This window comes from Drosophila montana, unplaced genomic scaffold, assembly GCF_035044405.1.
Source record: "Drosophila montana isolate Dmon_TW-CO22-7 unplaced genomic scaffold, ASM3504440v1 contig_3469_1, whole genome shotgun sequence".
NCBI classification, from domain to species: Eukaryota; Metazoa; Arthropoda; class Insecta; order Diptera; family Drosophilidae; genus Drosophila; species Drosophila montana.
Window position 1 is genome coordinate 412940 of NW_026998350.1, and position 15379 is coordinate 428318.

Consider the following 15379-nt stretch of genomic DNA (forward strand, 5'->3'; position numbering starts at 1 on the left):
CGATAGTCGGCATCCGTACGAGTAGAATGAGGTATATCTCTCCGCAATTGGACTGTATTTAGCCGAGATATTTCATTATAAACACTTTACAAAATGTTAGTCTATGCGTATATTGTGAATGGTAATTTTTATGAGCGGACCAAAAGTATGCCATGCTTTGTTTGCTTTACTTCCAAGTGCACAACCACACGAATCTTTTTGGGAAATTTTAAATGGCCATATCTCGGCCAAATAAAGCCCGATAACGGGCAGATTGGGCGCGTTGAACTCGTGGAGGTCCATAGAATAGAATAGAATTTTTTGATTTCAGAAAAAAGTCATTTTTCGAAAAAAGCGTGAGTTAATTTTGTGCATGGTTATTTGTTACATGCTTTCGGGGCGGAATGTCCCTTTTGCGAGGCGTCTCGAAGCATAGTTGACAAAACAAATTGCATACCCTTGGGCGTAGAAATTAAAGAAAGTTACAACTTCCCAACAACAGAACGCTCTACTTGCACAATGGAGCAATTTGGAATTTTTTGAAAATCCGAATCGTGGAACTCGAACAAATAAAGCCTATAAACAGATCTTCAATTTCTTGCATTTAATTTATTATTCTAGAAATCGTTTGCAACAAGTGAGCAGCTTCTAACAATGGAAACATTCTGGAATCATTCGAAATACACCTTAAATATCTTTTATCTCTTGTCAGCTTATGAACTAATTCTTAATTTTGAAAGACAGGAAACTTATACAGATTTTAAGAATAATACCGTCGGACATCGGAGAACTCTCTTGTGCTCTTAGGAGCAAAGAACTAAGGGTAATTAGCGGCAGATGCGTTGCATTGAGGTTTCGTCCGTCGATCTAAAGCGATCTAATAGCTGTAGCCGGTTTGTGGATCGAACTCGCCGTTGCCACGTCCACCACCAGCAGCACCAGGAGGAACGTATTGCGCGCCAGGGCCGCCAGCTCCGCCTCCGCCGCCGCCACCTCTTCCTGCGCCACCAGCTCCTGGCGCACCACCTCGGCCGGCACCGCCTCCGAAGCCTCCGGCTCCAGCGCCACCACCGAATCCGGGAGCACCACCTCCGCCAGGTGCACCGCCACGACCCCCGCCACCACCGAATCCTCCAACGCCACCTGCTCCACCAGCACCACCGAAACCGGGTGCGCCTGGTCCGCCTGGTGTACCACCACGTCCAGCGCCACCTCCGGCTCCGCCCGCAGCACCACCAAATCCGGGAGCACCGCCACCTCCTGGTGCGCCACCACGACCAGCGCCGCCTCCGAATCCACCAGCTCCGCCAGCACCTGCGCCTCCACCGTAACCTCCAGCTCCAGCGCCACCTCCAGCGCCTCCTCCAGCGCCACCTCCAGCACCACCTGCAGCACCTCCACGACCAGCGCCGCCTCCGAATCCACCAGCTCCGCCAGCACCTGCGCCACCACCAAAGCCTGGAGCGCCACCTCCTCCTGGTGCGCCTCCACGACCAGCTCCGCCTGCTCCACCTGCGCCTCCACCGTAGCCTCCAGCTCCAGCACCTCCTCCCGCACCACCTCCAGCGCCACCTCCAGCACCTCCACGACCAGCGCCGCCACCAAATCCTCCAGCACCAGCACCACCTGCTCCACCACCAAAGCCTGGAGCACCGCCACCTCCTGGTGCGCCTCCACGGCCAGCGCCACCACCAAATCCACCAGCACCTGCGCCTCCAGCGCCACCTCCAGCACCACCACGACCAGCACCGCCTCCGAATCCACCAGCTCCGCCAGCACCTGCGCCTCCACCGTAGCCTCCAGCTCCAGCTCCTCCTCCCGCACCACCTCCAGCACCACCTCCAGCGCCTCCTCCACGACCGGCGCCGCCACCGAATCCTCCAGCACCAGCACCACCTGCGCCTCCACCGAAGCCTCCAGCTCCAGCACCACCGCCAGCACCACCTCCTGCGCCTCCTCCCCGACCGGCACCGCCACCAAATCCTCCAGCTCCAGCACCACCTGGGCCACCACCGAAGCCGGGAGCACCACTGCCGCCAGGTGCACCTCCTCGGCCAGCACCGCCACCGAATCCTCCGGCTCCACCTGCTCCGCCAGCACCACCTGCGCCTGGTGCGCCACCACGACCGGCGCCTCCGCCGAATCCTCCTGCACCAGCACCACCTGCGCCGCCTCCAAATCCGCCGGCTCCAGCACCACCTGCACCTCCACCGTATCCGCCAGCTCCGCCTCCACCAGCACCTCCTCCATACCCGCCGGCTCCAGCGCCGCCGCCGGCTCCGCCATATGCTCCCGCACCACCTCCGCCTGGAGCACCACCTCGGCCGCCGCCCCCAAATCCACCTGCTCCCGCCCCAGCTCCGCTTCCGCCGCCGGCTCCAGCACCACCACCACCACCACCTGCGCCAACAGAGAGGTGAGTTTAAAGCCACAGACTTAAGGAAACGGTCAACAATAGAAACTCACCAGCTCCTCCGCTGTAGCCACCGCCTGGAAGGGGAGATATGCCCTGGGCTGCCAGTGCCTTGGCTATGGCTTCCGGAATGGGCGGGGGTGTGGGGAGGGCCGCTCCCGATGGCACAAAACCGTTTTCATCTGCCGTGTAGGAGATCTCGACAAGCTCACCCTCCGGATTGGTGTAGGTGTAGGAGCCCATCACCGAGGGTATCTCGTTCTCGGAGCCCTTGTTCTTCACGGTGCCCTCCTCCTGCGCCTTGATGCCGTTGCCCGTCTCGTAGCTGAAGCGATAGTTGCCATCGCCATCGTTCTCGTTCACAAACGACAAAATGGGTATTGGTGGTCCGCCTGCAGGCGGCGCCGGAGCGCTGGGTGCGCGTGGCGGGGCCGGAGGAGCTGCGCCAATTGGCCTGCTGGGCCCGCCTCCGCCCGAGAATCCGCCGAGTCCATTATTAATGCCGCCGAGTCCATTATTAATGCCGCCGAGTCCATTATTAATGCCGCCCAGACCATTGTTGGCGCCTCCAAAGCCGCCGCCACCACCGCCCGGACCCTGAAGACCCGTGCCAGCTCCGCCGCCCGCACTGGCAGCATTCGCTGGCGGTGGCAGGTATTTGTTATCCAGCCGCGCCGCCTGCGTCAGCATCAGCGTCAGCAGAGTCGTCAGCAGAGACGTCAGCAGAGTCTGCCGGAGAGAGAGAGATGGGAGATTAGCAAAGCGCGCAACTGACATTACTAATTTATACAGAGCTGTCGGCGGCCCAGCGATGCGGCCACCAGGTCAGCGGTGCATGGCAAGGTTTCACTGGAGCGTCTGACAGCCCGCAGCACAAAACCCATATGCCATCATGATGCACGTTTTGCCCAAGTTGTGGGCGACGTCTGGGCCCCAAGCAAGCAAACATGCTGCATGAGCGAATCTACATCTCGGGTGAAGGAGGAATCTTAAGCAGGAGAAGGTGTGTAAAACTAATTTCCATAAAGGTCAGATGTCTGCCCAAGATTTATAGTTAGTATATGTTCTAATTACTTTAAGATACTTTTCTAAATGCGCTATCCGAGAGCTTTCTAAGCGGGGAGATTAAACGGATATCAATATATAGTACAATTGAAAGGATGACAATCAATCTTAGCCTCCTGATAACTTCATGCTAAATAGAGCTGCAAGAAAAACTATGATTTACAATCAAGTTTAGCCTCCTGCTAACTGCATGTTAAGTAATCAAAATAACCTGAACCTATTTCCGTCAACCTTAACCTCCCGATAACTTCATGTTAAATAGAGCAGCAAAGTGACACGATATACAACCACGCTTACCCTCCTGATAACCAACCTACGAATTTGCAATGATGCAGTATCTGTTGAATATAATTACAACATTTACAATCAACTTTGGCCTGCTGATAACTTAATGTTAAATACCTAACAGAGCAGCAAAGGCACGTTTAATGTCAAGACGCAGGCATAGACAATGAAAACTACATCCAACTACAACTATATAGAGAGACACACGCTGTGGCCCGTTCTTTGGGGTAAACAACGAGTGATTCACCCGTTCATGGATCGTTAACTGACAGCTGGCATGGCAGATGACAGCAGCAGCAGCAGCAGGCAGCAGGCAGCAGGTAGCTGGCAGACGCCTCATGAATGAAATAGTTGGAAAATCAACAGAAAAATTATTTATGAAAAAACTTTGGCATTTTAACAATGCGATCACGTTTTGCATTTGTTGCTAAGTATTAACGCGTTTATTGTGGCTCTTAAAGCTAAAGACAACTATTAAACCAATCGACAGGGGAATCAATTGTGGGGAAGGGGGGAAGGGGGGGGGGAGGATTAATGAACTCTGATATTTGATATTTGGCTGGCAACAGTTGCAACAGTTGCTGCAACAATTGCTGGCAGCGTGTGAATCTCCGCAGAAGCAGCAGCACGCAGAAGGTTAAGCAAGCATTTGTGGCAAGTGGCAAGTTGAAGTGAGGCATGCGGCATGAGGCATGAGGCAAGCTACCAAACTGACTCAGCCAAGTGTCAAGTTGAAGTTTAAAGCGTTTAGCTTAATTGGCCAGCGAACTGACACAGCTTTATAGACACAGCCTCGATCAGGCTGCAACAGGCAGCAGCAGCAGCAGCAACAATTGTTGCCACAACTCACAAATTTGACATTTAGTTTTGTGTGTGTCCTCCTGCAGCCCCCCACCTCCCCTCTCTCCCCCGACCAGTTCGTGACCAGATCTTTGAACTGTGTGTAATACAATAGCCATCCTCAGCCGATCCTCAGCCTCTGTCTAGGCTTGGGCTAAATAATTGAAGCAATTTCCAATGGCCTGACAATTGGGTCGTCGCTGCATAAATCTTAAAGATGTTGATCTGCTTGGATGGGTGGAGGGGGGGCGAGGGGGGGCGTGCACCTGGGGCGGGGGCGTGCACGATGGGCTGCTGCTGCTGCTGCTGCTGCTGCTGTTGGTTGCTCTTGGGCAACTTTGCGTGCTGTGCAGATTTTTCATCAATGAACTGGCAGACGCTGATTTTTCAAGCTGATTTTTTAATAGGGTTTTAATTTATGCGTTCCGCTTAAATCTTTGCTGTTGCTGCAGTTGTTGCTGTTGCAGTTGCAGTTGCAGCTGTTGCTGGCGTGCCAGACAACATGTTGCAGCAACTTGGCAACTTGGTGGCAAAGAACGGAAATAATGCGCGGCGGCATCTGCGCCCAATTGGGCAATAATATTCAAGGGGGGATCTGTCGAAATTCGCAAATTCGCACAGCAAACGTATTCTGAGAATTTCAAATGAGCGAATCGCAAATTCACATGCAACTAGAATTGATATTTCTTTAATTAGTTGCAAAGTTGGATTAACATAAATGAATGCGAATAAAAATGGCTTAAATGAAACCTAGAAGCTGCACAGTTAATACCAGGGACATCTGGATGTCCGGGTCGAGATTTAACCTAAACTTACTTTCAACTTATCTAACTTTAGCTTACTTTAACTAGCTCAAGGCATGCCATATACTTTTAATCTGTGGATGGGCTTAGGCTTGACATATTTATAATATGTAATCTATTTTAATATACAATCAATTATGATATATATATATATATATAATTATAAAATAAATTAATTAATAAATCAGCCTTTATCCTTCGATCTGTTACGCTTTTAATTTTGATAATATTTCCCATGCGCACAAAAGACATTCTGGCTGCCTGATCCCATTTCGGATTTAAAATAATCCCTGGCATAACCCTACTTAATCTGATCCAGACCCTTAAGATAACTTGGAAAACAGGTCTAAACTGGGCATCTTTAACTTTATCTTGCATGTTACATAGTGCTGCAAAAATGTCTATCAAATCAAGTTGAATAGGAACTTCAGCGTATGACGTAATATTTTCTGACAGAACAAACATGTTACGCGCAACCTGTCAATCTTGTAGCTTACATGCCTTACATACCCTGTTCGCAAAGTCAAAAGGGGTATATTGGTTATGTGCAAAGTGGTTTTAGTCTATGTCATGTCTATCTGTGTGAGAGGGTCAACCTTAGGATCTACTCAGGACATAGACTTGGAATTTGAAGTACATAATCTCGTATACCATATGCAGAACGAGTATATTATATTTATCAATTTCTCCTTTCTTTTAAAATAACGATTTGAGATGGTTTTTCAAAGATAACTAGAATCTTATACGGGCTAGAAGCGCCATTCTTGGTACGAGGTTCTCGTTTTGTTGTGTGCTTAACTTTATGGTTAGGGTGTAGGGTATATCCTAGTCAGGCACTCTCGACTGAAGCACTCCTGTATTATATTTAAATTAAAATTGATTTATCCTTTCTTTTCAAAATACCGATTTGAGATGGGTTTTTGAGCATAACTCGAAGATTGTAGGAGGAGGAGCTATATGCAATATTTTTGGTAAGACGTTCTCTTATTTTTTATTGTCTATTATTCTGTGTGGGGGCGGGTCTAGGGTATCTCTTAGTCAGCCACTCTCGACTCCGTTCTTTTTAAAATAACGATTTCGGATGGTTTCTAGATTCGATCGAATATTATAGGAGCTATATGCAACATTTTTGGTAAGAGGTTCTCCTATTTTTGTGTGTGTTTCTGTTTAGGTAGGCTCTAGGGTATCTCCTAGTCAGGCACTCTCGACTGAAGCACTCTTGTTTTTTATTTATATTAAAATCGTTGACAATCCTTTCCGATAACTCACCAATTGCAGCTGCATCCCGTCTGCGGTTTCAGCAGAAGAAACCTAGAAACACACTAAAGTCTTATCCTGGCTTGAGCACACTCGAGCACACGCACACACACGTACACACACGCACACACAATATTTAGAGAATGTGTCTCATCTATGGAAATCCTGGTTTGATGGCTTCTAGTTTGCTTGGCGGGTGAATTGTCAACTGTCGCGATTGTCGCGGTGTTGTGGCCGCGTCTATTGTCACTATTGGAACTTGTGTGCCGAGTGGAGCGCAGGTTCTCCGGCTTTTATACAAATGCAGCGGCGCTTGGCGCCAAATGCAATCGAATGGAATGGAATGAACGCAGCCGAAGCTGAAGCTGAGGCTGAGCGGCGCTGAGATTTTGATACTTTATGGCATTTATTGTCGTCGTTGTTGTTGTTGCTGCTGGCAAAAACAATTGCATGCCAAAAGGGAGACAGACACGACAGCAACATCTCGTCTCTGGCTCTTGCTCTAGCTCCGGCTCTGGCTCTGGCCATTGTCTTGGCGTTTGCTCAATGCAACAACTCCGCTCTCCCCTCGCCCCTCTCTGCACTCTTCGGTCTCTCCCGGAGCATCTTCACTTAACCAGTTGGCCAGCTACCAGTTGTTAGCTTTTTGCGCTCGTAAATTGTAGCCCAATCGAAGCTGAACGCCAGCTCCGGCGTTCTCAACCCATCCCATCCCATCCCATCCCATCCCATCCCAGCTCATTCCATTCCCAATTGCAGCCCATTTGCAATCGTTAGCTCGTTTTGCATGCGAACACAACTTTGCAGCTTCATTATGAGACGGATGTCAATAAATCTACAAACTGACCCTTTGAGGCGATGAAATTCTCTTTTAAAATACAGCAGAAAATTTAGCAATCCGTTCAGAGTTTGACCTTTTCCTCAGCTCTGACAGTGGTCATAAATAGCATTAATATCGACAGCAACACCCAACAATTGGCAGCCTCAGGGCATCTTTGCAGCCGGCCAACAAAAAATTGCCAAATTAAATTGACCCCAACAACAACAGCAACAACAGCGAGTCATAACAAGTTGTAAATACCCTGTAACCAGCTGCGAAATGCCGTCTCAAATATTCCAACTACATCCATAAAAGCAAACATAAGCTGGTAAACTGTGCCCTATATGCTTCTTCTCTTAGCCCCACACTAGGAGAAATATATTTCTGATTAACTTTGGAAATACCCTGTAGGAAATACCCTGTAACCAGCTTCGATATGGCGTCTCTGTGTCCTATATGCTTCTTCTCTTAGCCCCACACTAGGAGAAATATGTTCTTGAGTAACTTTGGAAATACCCTGTAGGAAATACCCTGTAACCAGCTTCGAGATGTCGTCTCAAATATTTCAACTGTATCCATAAAAGCAAACACAAGCTCCCAAGCTGTGCTTCTTCTCTTAGCCCCACACTATGAGAAATATGTTCTTGAAAAAGTTTGGTGCTTATAATCAGATCTTTGTAAAAAGTTTAACATATAGCTATGGCATCCAGATTTGATGTATAAATACAACAGAGCTAAAGAACCAAAGGCCTTATCTTTCAAAATGAATTGGTTTTCAATTTTCGAGGGAATGGAAGGGAATACCTAAGGCCTAAGTCTGAAAATAATATACGAACATTTAAGTTCCTACTATTTGTCCAGCTCAAGGTCCTGGCAGCCAATACTGATATTCACTCAACATTTAGTTTTAACTCCATGATAAGAGATAAAAGAATAAATATATATATAAATAAATAAATAAATATGAGAATATATATTTCAAATTATTATATATATTATAATAAATATATACTTATAAGAACTATGTCAAAGTCTCTAATATTTGTATTTTTTCAGAAAGTTCATGCTTACGGACGGACGAATCGTCAGACGGATCTTCAATGAGAATTTATATACTTTATAGGCTTATGGAGCTGCATCCTTCTGCCTGTTGCATACATTCGCAAGCAAACATTAGACCCTCTCTTACCAGTGGGTACAGGGTATAACAACATAGCAGCAGCCGCAGCAAAGGGCAGTTGCTCGTGAATTTCGTTTAGTTTTTGGCCACAATTTTGTCATTTCGTTTTTAATATGGGCAACAAGCAGCCAAAAAAACATGCAAGCAACATTCAAACAAATCCATGTATATATATGTATAGATATAAATGTATCTATAACTAAGCGTAGCCGACTTAGGGAATGCACATTGACATTTGAAGAATTGTTATTTGTTGCTGTTGTTGTTGTTGTTGTTGTGTTGTGATTTAGAAAGGCAGCAAACTTGGCAGCCAAAGCAGCAACAATTGAAGACGAGCATTTGCTGCATGTTGTCAACATCATCTTGTTTCTTGTGTGTGCAACTTTTGTCATATGGCAACAATGCATACCCAACCCAGTCGAGTGACAACAAGTGGGGTATATCAGCTGGCAGTCAATATATACATACATATATATACTAGCATCAAAGCGAACACATAAATTGTGCTAACTATTTCTGCATTTCGCATACTTCACCCTTTTACAGGGCATCTGTCGGTCGTGCATGCCCATTGTGGGCAGCTTTGTTACTGCGTTCTGTGCTCATTCACGCCCAAGCAATGCAACAAGCTGCATCCACATGCATTTGGCCAATTTATTTGTTCTGGCTGCAATTCAATTATTGAGTCAACAAACTGTGAGATGCACGAGAGCAGCCACAAAAAACACGTACAGCAGAAAAGAACAAGAGTCTGCCGAAGACTAGATACCCTTCGATTTAACTAGTTTGAATAACAAACCATAAACTAAACAATAGATTATTCCTATATGATAAAGTGGTCCGACTCAGTTTAGACTGACGAAAATCACGAATCCATTCAATAGAAAGAACATATATATCTATGCCGAAGATTAGATACCCTTTGATTTAACTAGCTTGAATAACTAACAAACAATTTGATCATAAATAAACTGAACTTTGTTTGGTTTTACTTTATCATATAGTTCTCTCTGCAGACGAGCATATTTGATGGGCAATTCATAGGACCCCGACTGCAAGGGTATAAAATGACAAAATTGTATTTTTTTTAGCTTTTGGCCAACAGATGTCTTGCAGCCAGCTAAAGCGAGAGGGTCAGCCAAGTGGCAAAGGAATTTGCACGCAGTGCGAGACAATGAAACGGTGCGTATACGTGATATATACATATATGTGTGCGCTGATATTAATCATACGCCGCATTGGCCTTGCCAAATTAACACACACAAATTAGCACACAAATGAGTTGCATTCAAAATGCAAAACGTATAAACTGATCAATCAGATTTCAAAGAGTTCTATAATTGCTGCTTGCGGACCTTAATTAACCCCATGACTCAGGGCTCGACTCTGATGCAATATTCCAAGTGTGAGGCAAGTGTTTGCCGCATGCTGCGTACCTGTGTTTAGTCTGTGTGCTGGGTTTTCCGTTAGCTTAAATAGTTCCTGTTTGAGAATTGATTAATTTTAGCGCAATTGTTAGAGCTCATCGTTGGCCCAAGCAGCCAGCTGTGCCTGTACTTGGCTCAAACATAAAAAACAGTTCAGCTTTCAGTTGTATTACAACGAATTGGTCAGGCATTAACCGGCTTTGCCCGGACTCATCCCTTTCTAATTTGCCGAAGAAGCTGGGCATGTGATATATATGTTCGCCAATATGTTACCTGGAACAATGCTTATTATTTTAATGCGCCCCTTTTTCATATATCGATAAATATCGATTTTGAGAAATGTTCAGAGTTTAATACACAAAACCTGGTTTGTAGGCTCTGGTAAAATAGACACAGATTAAACTTGATATCTTTTTGCAAAGGTTTTGTAAACATTTTCCAAATTTTCCAAAACCCAGCCTGAGTTTTTACTTACAACACAAAAGATAACCACAGTAAGAAAATTATATTTTTCAGCTCTTACGTCTTGATCTATGCGTTGATCATCAATCAATCAATCAGTCAGTCAGTCAATCCGCACAAATAGTTTTACATATTGAGAGATGTGTGTGTGTGTGTATTTTATTTAAACCCTTGTGCTTTTTGGATAAAAAATGTTTATTTGTTGTTTGGCTTGAAATCTGTGTGCTTATTCGCCCGTCATCATTTCCATGAATTCTGTAAAGGAAAGAATTTCAAAGTGCTTGGCATTAGATAAAGATACAAGTATCTAGATATACACACAACTATAAATAGACGGCACACAAGGGCAGGCACAACTTAATGGAGAGGCAGGGGAGAGAGGGGGAAAGGGGGAGGTGTCGCCATGGCCAGCATTTGTTTTGCTGGCATGGAGCCAAAGTGTGGCACAGTATTTTGACAGTTGGTACGGAGAATGCTTACCATCGAAGTCGACGGTGCCGGAGCCATCGGAATCGATTTCCTCGATCATGATGTCCAGCTCCTCGTTGGTCAGCTGGTCGTCCAGTTCGCGCAGGATCTCGCGCAGGCAGGAGGTCGGAATGTAGCCATTGCCCTGCTTATCGTAGAGACGGAACGCCTCGCGCAGCTCCTTCTGCATGGCCTCGTCATCCTCCTCCACAATGAACTTGGCGGCCAGCTGCACAAACTCCTCGAACTCCAGACGACCAGATTCTAGGCACAAATTATGATTATGTATAGTTTGTAGGGTATGTTTGTGTCGATCGGCACTCACTGTCCTCGTCGACCTCGTCGATCAGCTCCTCCAGGATCTTCTTGTCGAAGGGCTGACCCATCAGACGAAGTATATCGGCGACCATTTCTGTGGGTATGCTGCCAGTCTTTTGGTGATCAAAGCTGTTGAAAGCCTTTTGCAGCACCGCAATTTGCTCGGGTGTCAGATCCTCATCCTGTTAATCCGATTACATAACCAATAAGCTTACAATTGATCCCAAAACAAATCCCCTTCTCTCCCCAAAACTCACGATGTTTTCCATTTTTGAGTTTTTGTGCTCTGCCTTGGTTCTTCACACAAAAGATCACCGCTAACGACTGTGAGCCCAAAATGAATTAGTTCCTTATTTCTTCATGTGCTCCAAGCACTAAGCACACACACACTCACACTCACACACACACACACACACACACTCACACACATTCACGTCACTGAACGCTGCATTCCAAAAGTAACAAGCTAATTTATGGTTTTCAACAGCATTTCGAAAATAAAAGTACGCAGAACACAACAACAAAAGGCAACACACACTCACACACACACACACTCGCACACACTCGCATGGGGGCATTTTTCAAATTTTAATTTCATTTTCGAAAAGCACTGTAAAGTCATTGAGCATTTGGCGGTGTTTACTTTTGCTGCTGGCCAACAGATCTCACCAGCAAGAGTAATATTTTTTTGTAGTGGTTTGCTAAGCTTAACGTGGAGAACAATTATTATATTTATATACACTACACTGCAAGAAAACGGACAGTGCGAAGCAAAACATTTAGGTTTTTGGATAAAAATAAAGAGTTGACCCGAGTTAGTTTATTTACAATTTAAATTATATACTGAACTGACTAAATACATACAGTTTCTCAACGTGTTTGGCAAAATGGGCAGCACTTTTTCACAGGTGTTACATTTTATTTGAATCGTTTCTATGTTATTTGTTAAATGAATATATAATCGTGAATATAGGAATGCGAAACATTTACGTTTTTAAATAATGATGTCGAAGTTGATGTGATAAATTGTAATTTCAATTTAAATTAATTACAGAATACTTTATACTCTCTGCTAAAGAGCCTGACAAAATGGGCAGCACTTTTTCACAGGCGTTTCATTTTATTTGAATCGTTTAGGAATGCAAAACATTTACGTTTTTGTATAAAGATGTCGAATTGATGTGATAAATTGTAATTTCAATTTAAATTAATTACAGAATACTAAATACTCTCTGCTAAAGAGCCTGACAAAATGGGCAGCACTTTTTCACAGGCGTTACATTTTATTTGAATCGTTTAGGAATGCGGAATATTTACGTTGATAATGATGTCGAAGTTGACGTGATACATTTTTATAACAATTTAAATTAAATACTGCATACAAGTGTTTGACAAAATGGGCAGCACTTTTTCACAGTCATTCAATTTAGATCTTATGTTATATGTCAAATGAATATATAATCGGTATAGCATAATGAATGTTTGAATCATTTTGATATTCATAAGTACAACTTAATTTCTTACAGTGCATATTATATATGGCACGCGATTTGAATTGAATTACAGGCACAATTGGCATTTCACACTTTGATTTACTGTGAGAACCAAACACTGAGGCGACACACACACACACACACACACACACAAATTTATAAGCACGTTGATTTCATCGAATCATCAAATAACTAAACGTATTAATTAATTGGTTTCACACAAAAACCACAACAACACATAGAAATTTTCGCCAGCGATCCGCCCACACACCTCCAAAAAGAGGTAGGGGAAGGGGGTGGGGTGGGGCGGGATCCGAAGACAATTTTATAAGCGATTCGAAAAATTCTTGTCTTTTTGCGACGCGTTTCCTCGTTTAAATTTAAATTCTAAACGGCAATAAGTATTATTAATGCCTGTTTTGTTTTATGGCAAACGTAAATGGATCTTAATTGATTTATATCTGGCATTTAAATATTCTATGTTTTCTGTATATATATATGTATATATATATATATTTATGTATATATTTGCCTATATATTTAGGAAAATTTGGAAAAGCAAATGGAACAACTTGTTTATGAATTATGATAGCCTTCCCCCAGAGAAAGCTGACAATAATTTTGACGTCATTTTGACATATTGACCATTTGTTTTATTTGTTTTAAATGTGTGGCGAAAATATTGCTCCAAATAACTCAGCTAGAAAAAGAAATTGCCTTCAAGATTCTACATAATCTTTTGCATGTTTATTTGCAGATGTCCTCCATGGTTACATTACTCAGATTGCTTGCTTTTGGAATAATTGCAATTTAATGTACATGTAGATTTATGAAGTGAATGTCGTTTTGTTGTTTTATTGGTGCGTCCTCCATGGTCAGTTTATTGATTCAGATTTAAGCCAAGTATATTCAAGTTTTTCAGAGCTGAGCAGGTTTTATCAAGTCTTTTTTTTTTGCATGCTTATTTAAAGATGTCCTCCATGGTTACTTTACTCTGAATTTAATGGATTTATATTGTATTACTAATATTATTATATAATATTATAATATTATATTGTCTTATTAGAACGTCCTCCATGGTTAGATTTAAGCTAAGTATATTCAAGTTTTTCACAGCTGAGCAGGTTTTATCAAGTCTCTTCAAGATTCTTAATATTTTTTTTTTGCATATATATTTGCAGATGTCCTCCATGGTTACTTTAGTCTGATTGCTTGCTTTTGAAATAATTGCAATTTAATGTACTTATATTGTTTTATTATTACTTTATTATCATACTATTATATTATATTATTATGTTATATTATTAAATTGTTTTATTGGTACGTCCTCCATGGTCAGATTCACAGCTGAGCGCTCTCTTGATGGACAGCGTCGACATCTGCTTTGGCATATGTTGACGTCTTGGCATCTCGTCGTCTCGTCGTCTCGTCGTCTCGTCGTCTTGGCATCTCGGCTGCTCTCTGCATCTGATGGAAAATTAGTTTTCGCTTACACTCTGTCAATATTTTGCACGTTGAGTCTCTGATGCAATTAGCTGCTATGTGTTTTGGAAAACCAGAACAAGAGTTGTTTGTTGCTTTTGACATTTGACGACTTCGAGCTTCGAGTTGTTATTACCTTGATCGTCGCTCAGATCACTTTTACAGCAACTGCCAGAAGGGGCTGCGGGGGCTGCGGGGGCTGCGGGGGCTCCTCTTCTCTTGGCCAGCTAATTGATGGCATTCACTTTGCCAGTCGGCGGCAAATGCTAAATCATCCAACTACTTTAATCTTAACTGAGAACGTTCTCAAGGGCTATCAAATTTACAGCTCAAACAACAAACCAATTGACTTTTTATTAAAGTTATTAATATTAAGATATTAGATAAACTAAAGTTCCATATTTTCGAGCAGTGCCTGCAAAACTGTTGCCTACTTTTCAACCACGCAAACAGATTACTTTTACTTCTATTATATTTAAGAGAGCTAAAAGAGAAGACAAACAGAAAGCATAGTAAATAGTCTTTAATTGCGGCTAGACATTTCTATTAAGAATATATTCAAGCACAAGGTCACAGATCGAGAACCCAAATATAAAACGAAATCAAAAGTGAGACGACATTTTCGGCAGAACTGATCAAAGCAAATATTTTATATGAATTTAATGAACGTTTGGCACTGAAACCAAATATCCCATAAATGTATACACTTGTTGAGAGGGGTAACATAATTTTGTCATCAAATATGTAACGCATAGAACTTCATCTAGATCAGCATCAAAAGCCGAGTTGATATAGGCTATGTCCTGCTGTCCAGCTGTCTTCTTCTATGCGAACTAGACTCTTTTTTTTTTTAGATAATTTGTGGATATTTTATCAAAAATAACACACATTTATATGGTTCCCTTCTGTTGCAGGCAGTATAGATTGAACCGGATCGTAGCACTATATCAGATCATAGCTGCCATATGAACGAAAAAGTAGGCTCTTCTATGAACAACTATGATCAACTTATTTTCCAAGATGTTTCAAACAAACGTTCTCACATATCTGAAAAGTCGCCAGCCATTGAGTTATTGAGTAATAAATA

The 15379-nt window shown here is 43.4% G+C and overlaps 2 protein-coding genes across 2 annotated transcripts; both read right to left on the reverse strand.

Annotated features, from left to right (window-relative positions):
* Nucleotides 1-568: 568 nt before the first annotated feature.
* On the reverse strand, nt 569-6895 carry Cpr47Ef (Cuticular protein 47Ef). Its single transcript, XM_064691949.1, has 3 exons — nt 6655-6895; nt 2446-3121; nt 569-2379 (listed from the first exon to the last, which is right to left on the reverse strand). Exons 1-3 carry the CDS (start codon nt 6667-6669, stop codon nt 857-859), a joined length of 2214 nt encoding a protein of 737 aa, XP_064548019.1. The 5' UTR covers nt 6670-6895; the 3' UTR covers nt 569-856.
* A 3664-nt stretch (nt 6896-10559) lies between these two features.
* TpnC47D (Troponin C at 47D) lies at nt 10560-11713 on the reverse strand. Its single transcript, XM_064691866.1, has 4 exons — nt 11575-11713; nt 11325-11499; nt 11012-11263; nt 10560-10786 (listed from the first exon to the last, which is right to left on the reverse strand). The coding sequence occupies exons 1-4, from the start codon at nt 11584-11586 to the stop codon at nt 10758-10760; spliced, it is 468 nt and encodes a 155-aa protein (XP_064547936.1). The 5' UTR covers nt 11587-11713; the 3' UTR covers nt 10560-10757.
* Between the last annotated feature and the right edge of the window lie 3666 nt (nt 11714-15379).

Excerpts from the sequence above, each read along its gene's own strand:
- Cpr47Ef (XM_064691949.1), bottom strand. Across the intron at positions 2,380-2,445 it reads TGGCTACAGCGGAGGAGCTG|GTGGTGGTGGTGGTGGTGCT; the intron begins GTGAGTTTCTAT and ends CTGTTGGCGCAG.
- TpnC47D (XM_064691866.1), bottom strand. Across the intron at positions 11,264-11,324 it reads CGACGAGGTCGACGAGGACA|AATCTGGTCGTCTGGAGTTC; the intron begins GTGAGTGCCGAT and ends ATTTGTGCCTAG. Across the intron at positions 10,787-11,011 it reads CGGCACCGTCGACTTCGATG|AATTCATGGAAATGATGACG; the intron begins GTAAGCATTCTC and ends TTTCCTTTACAG.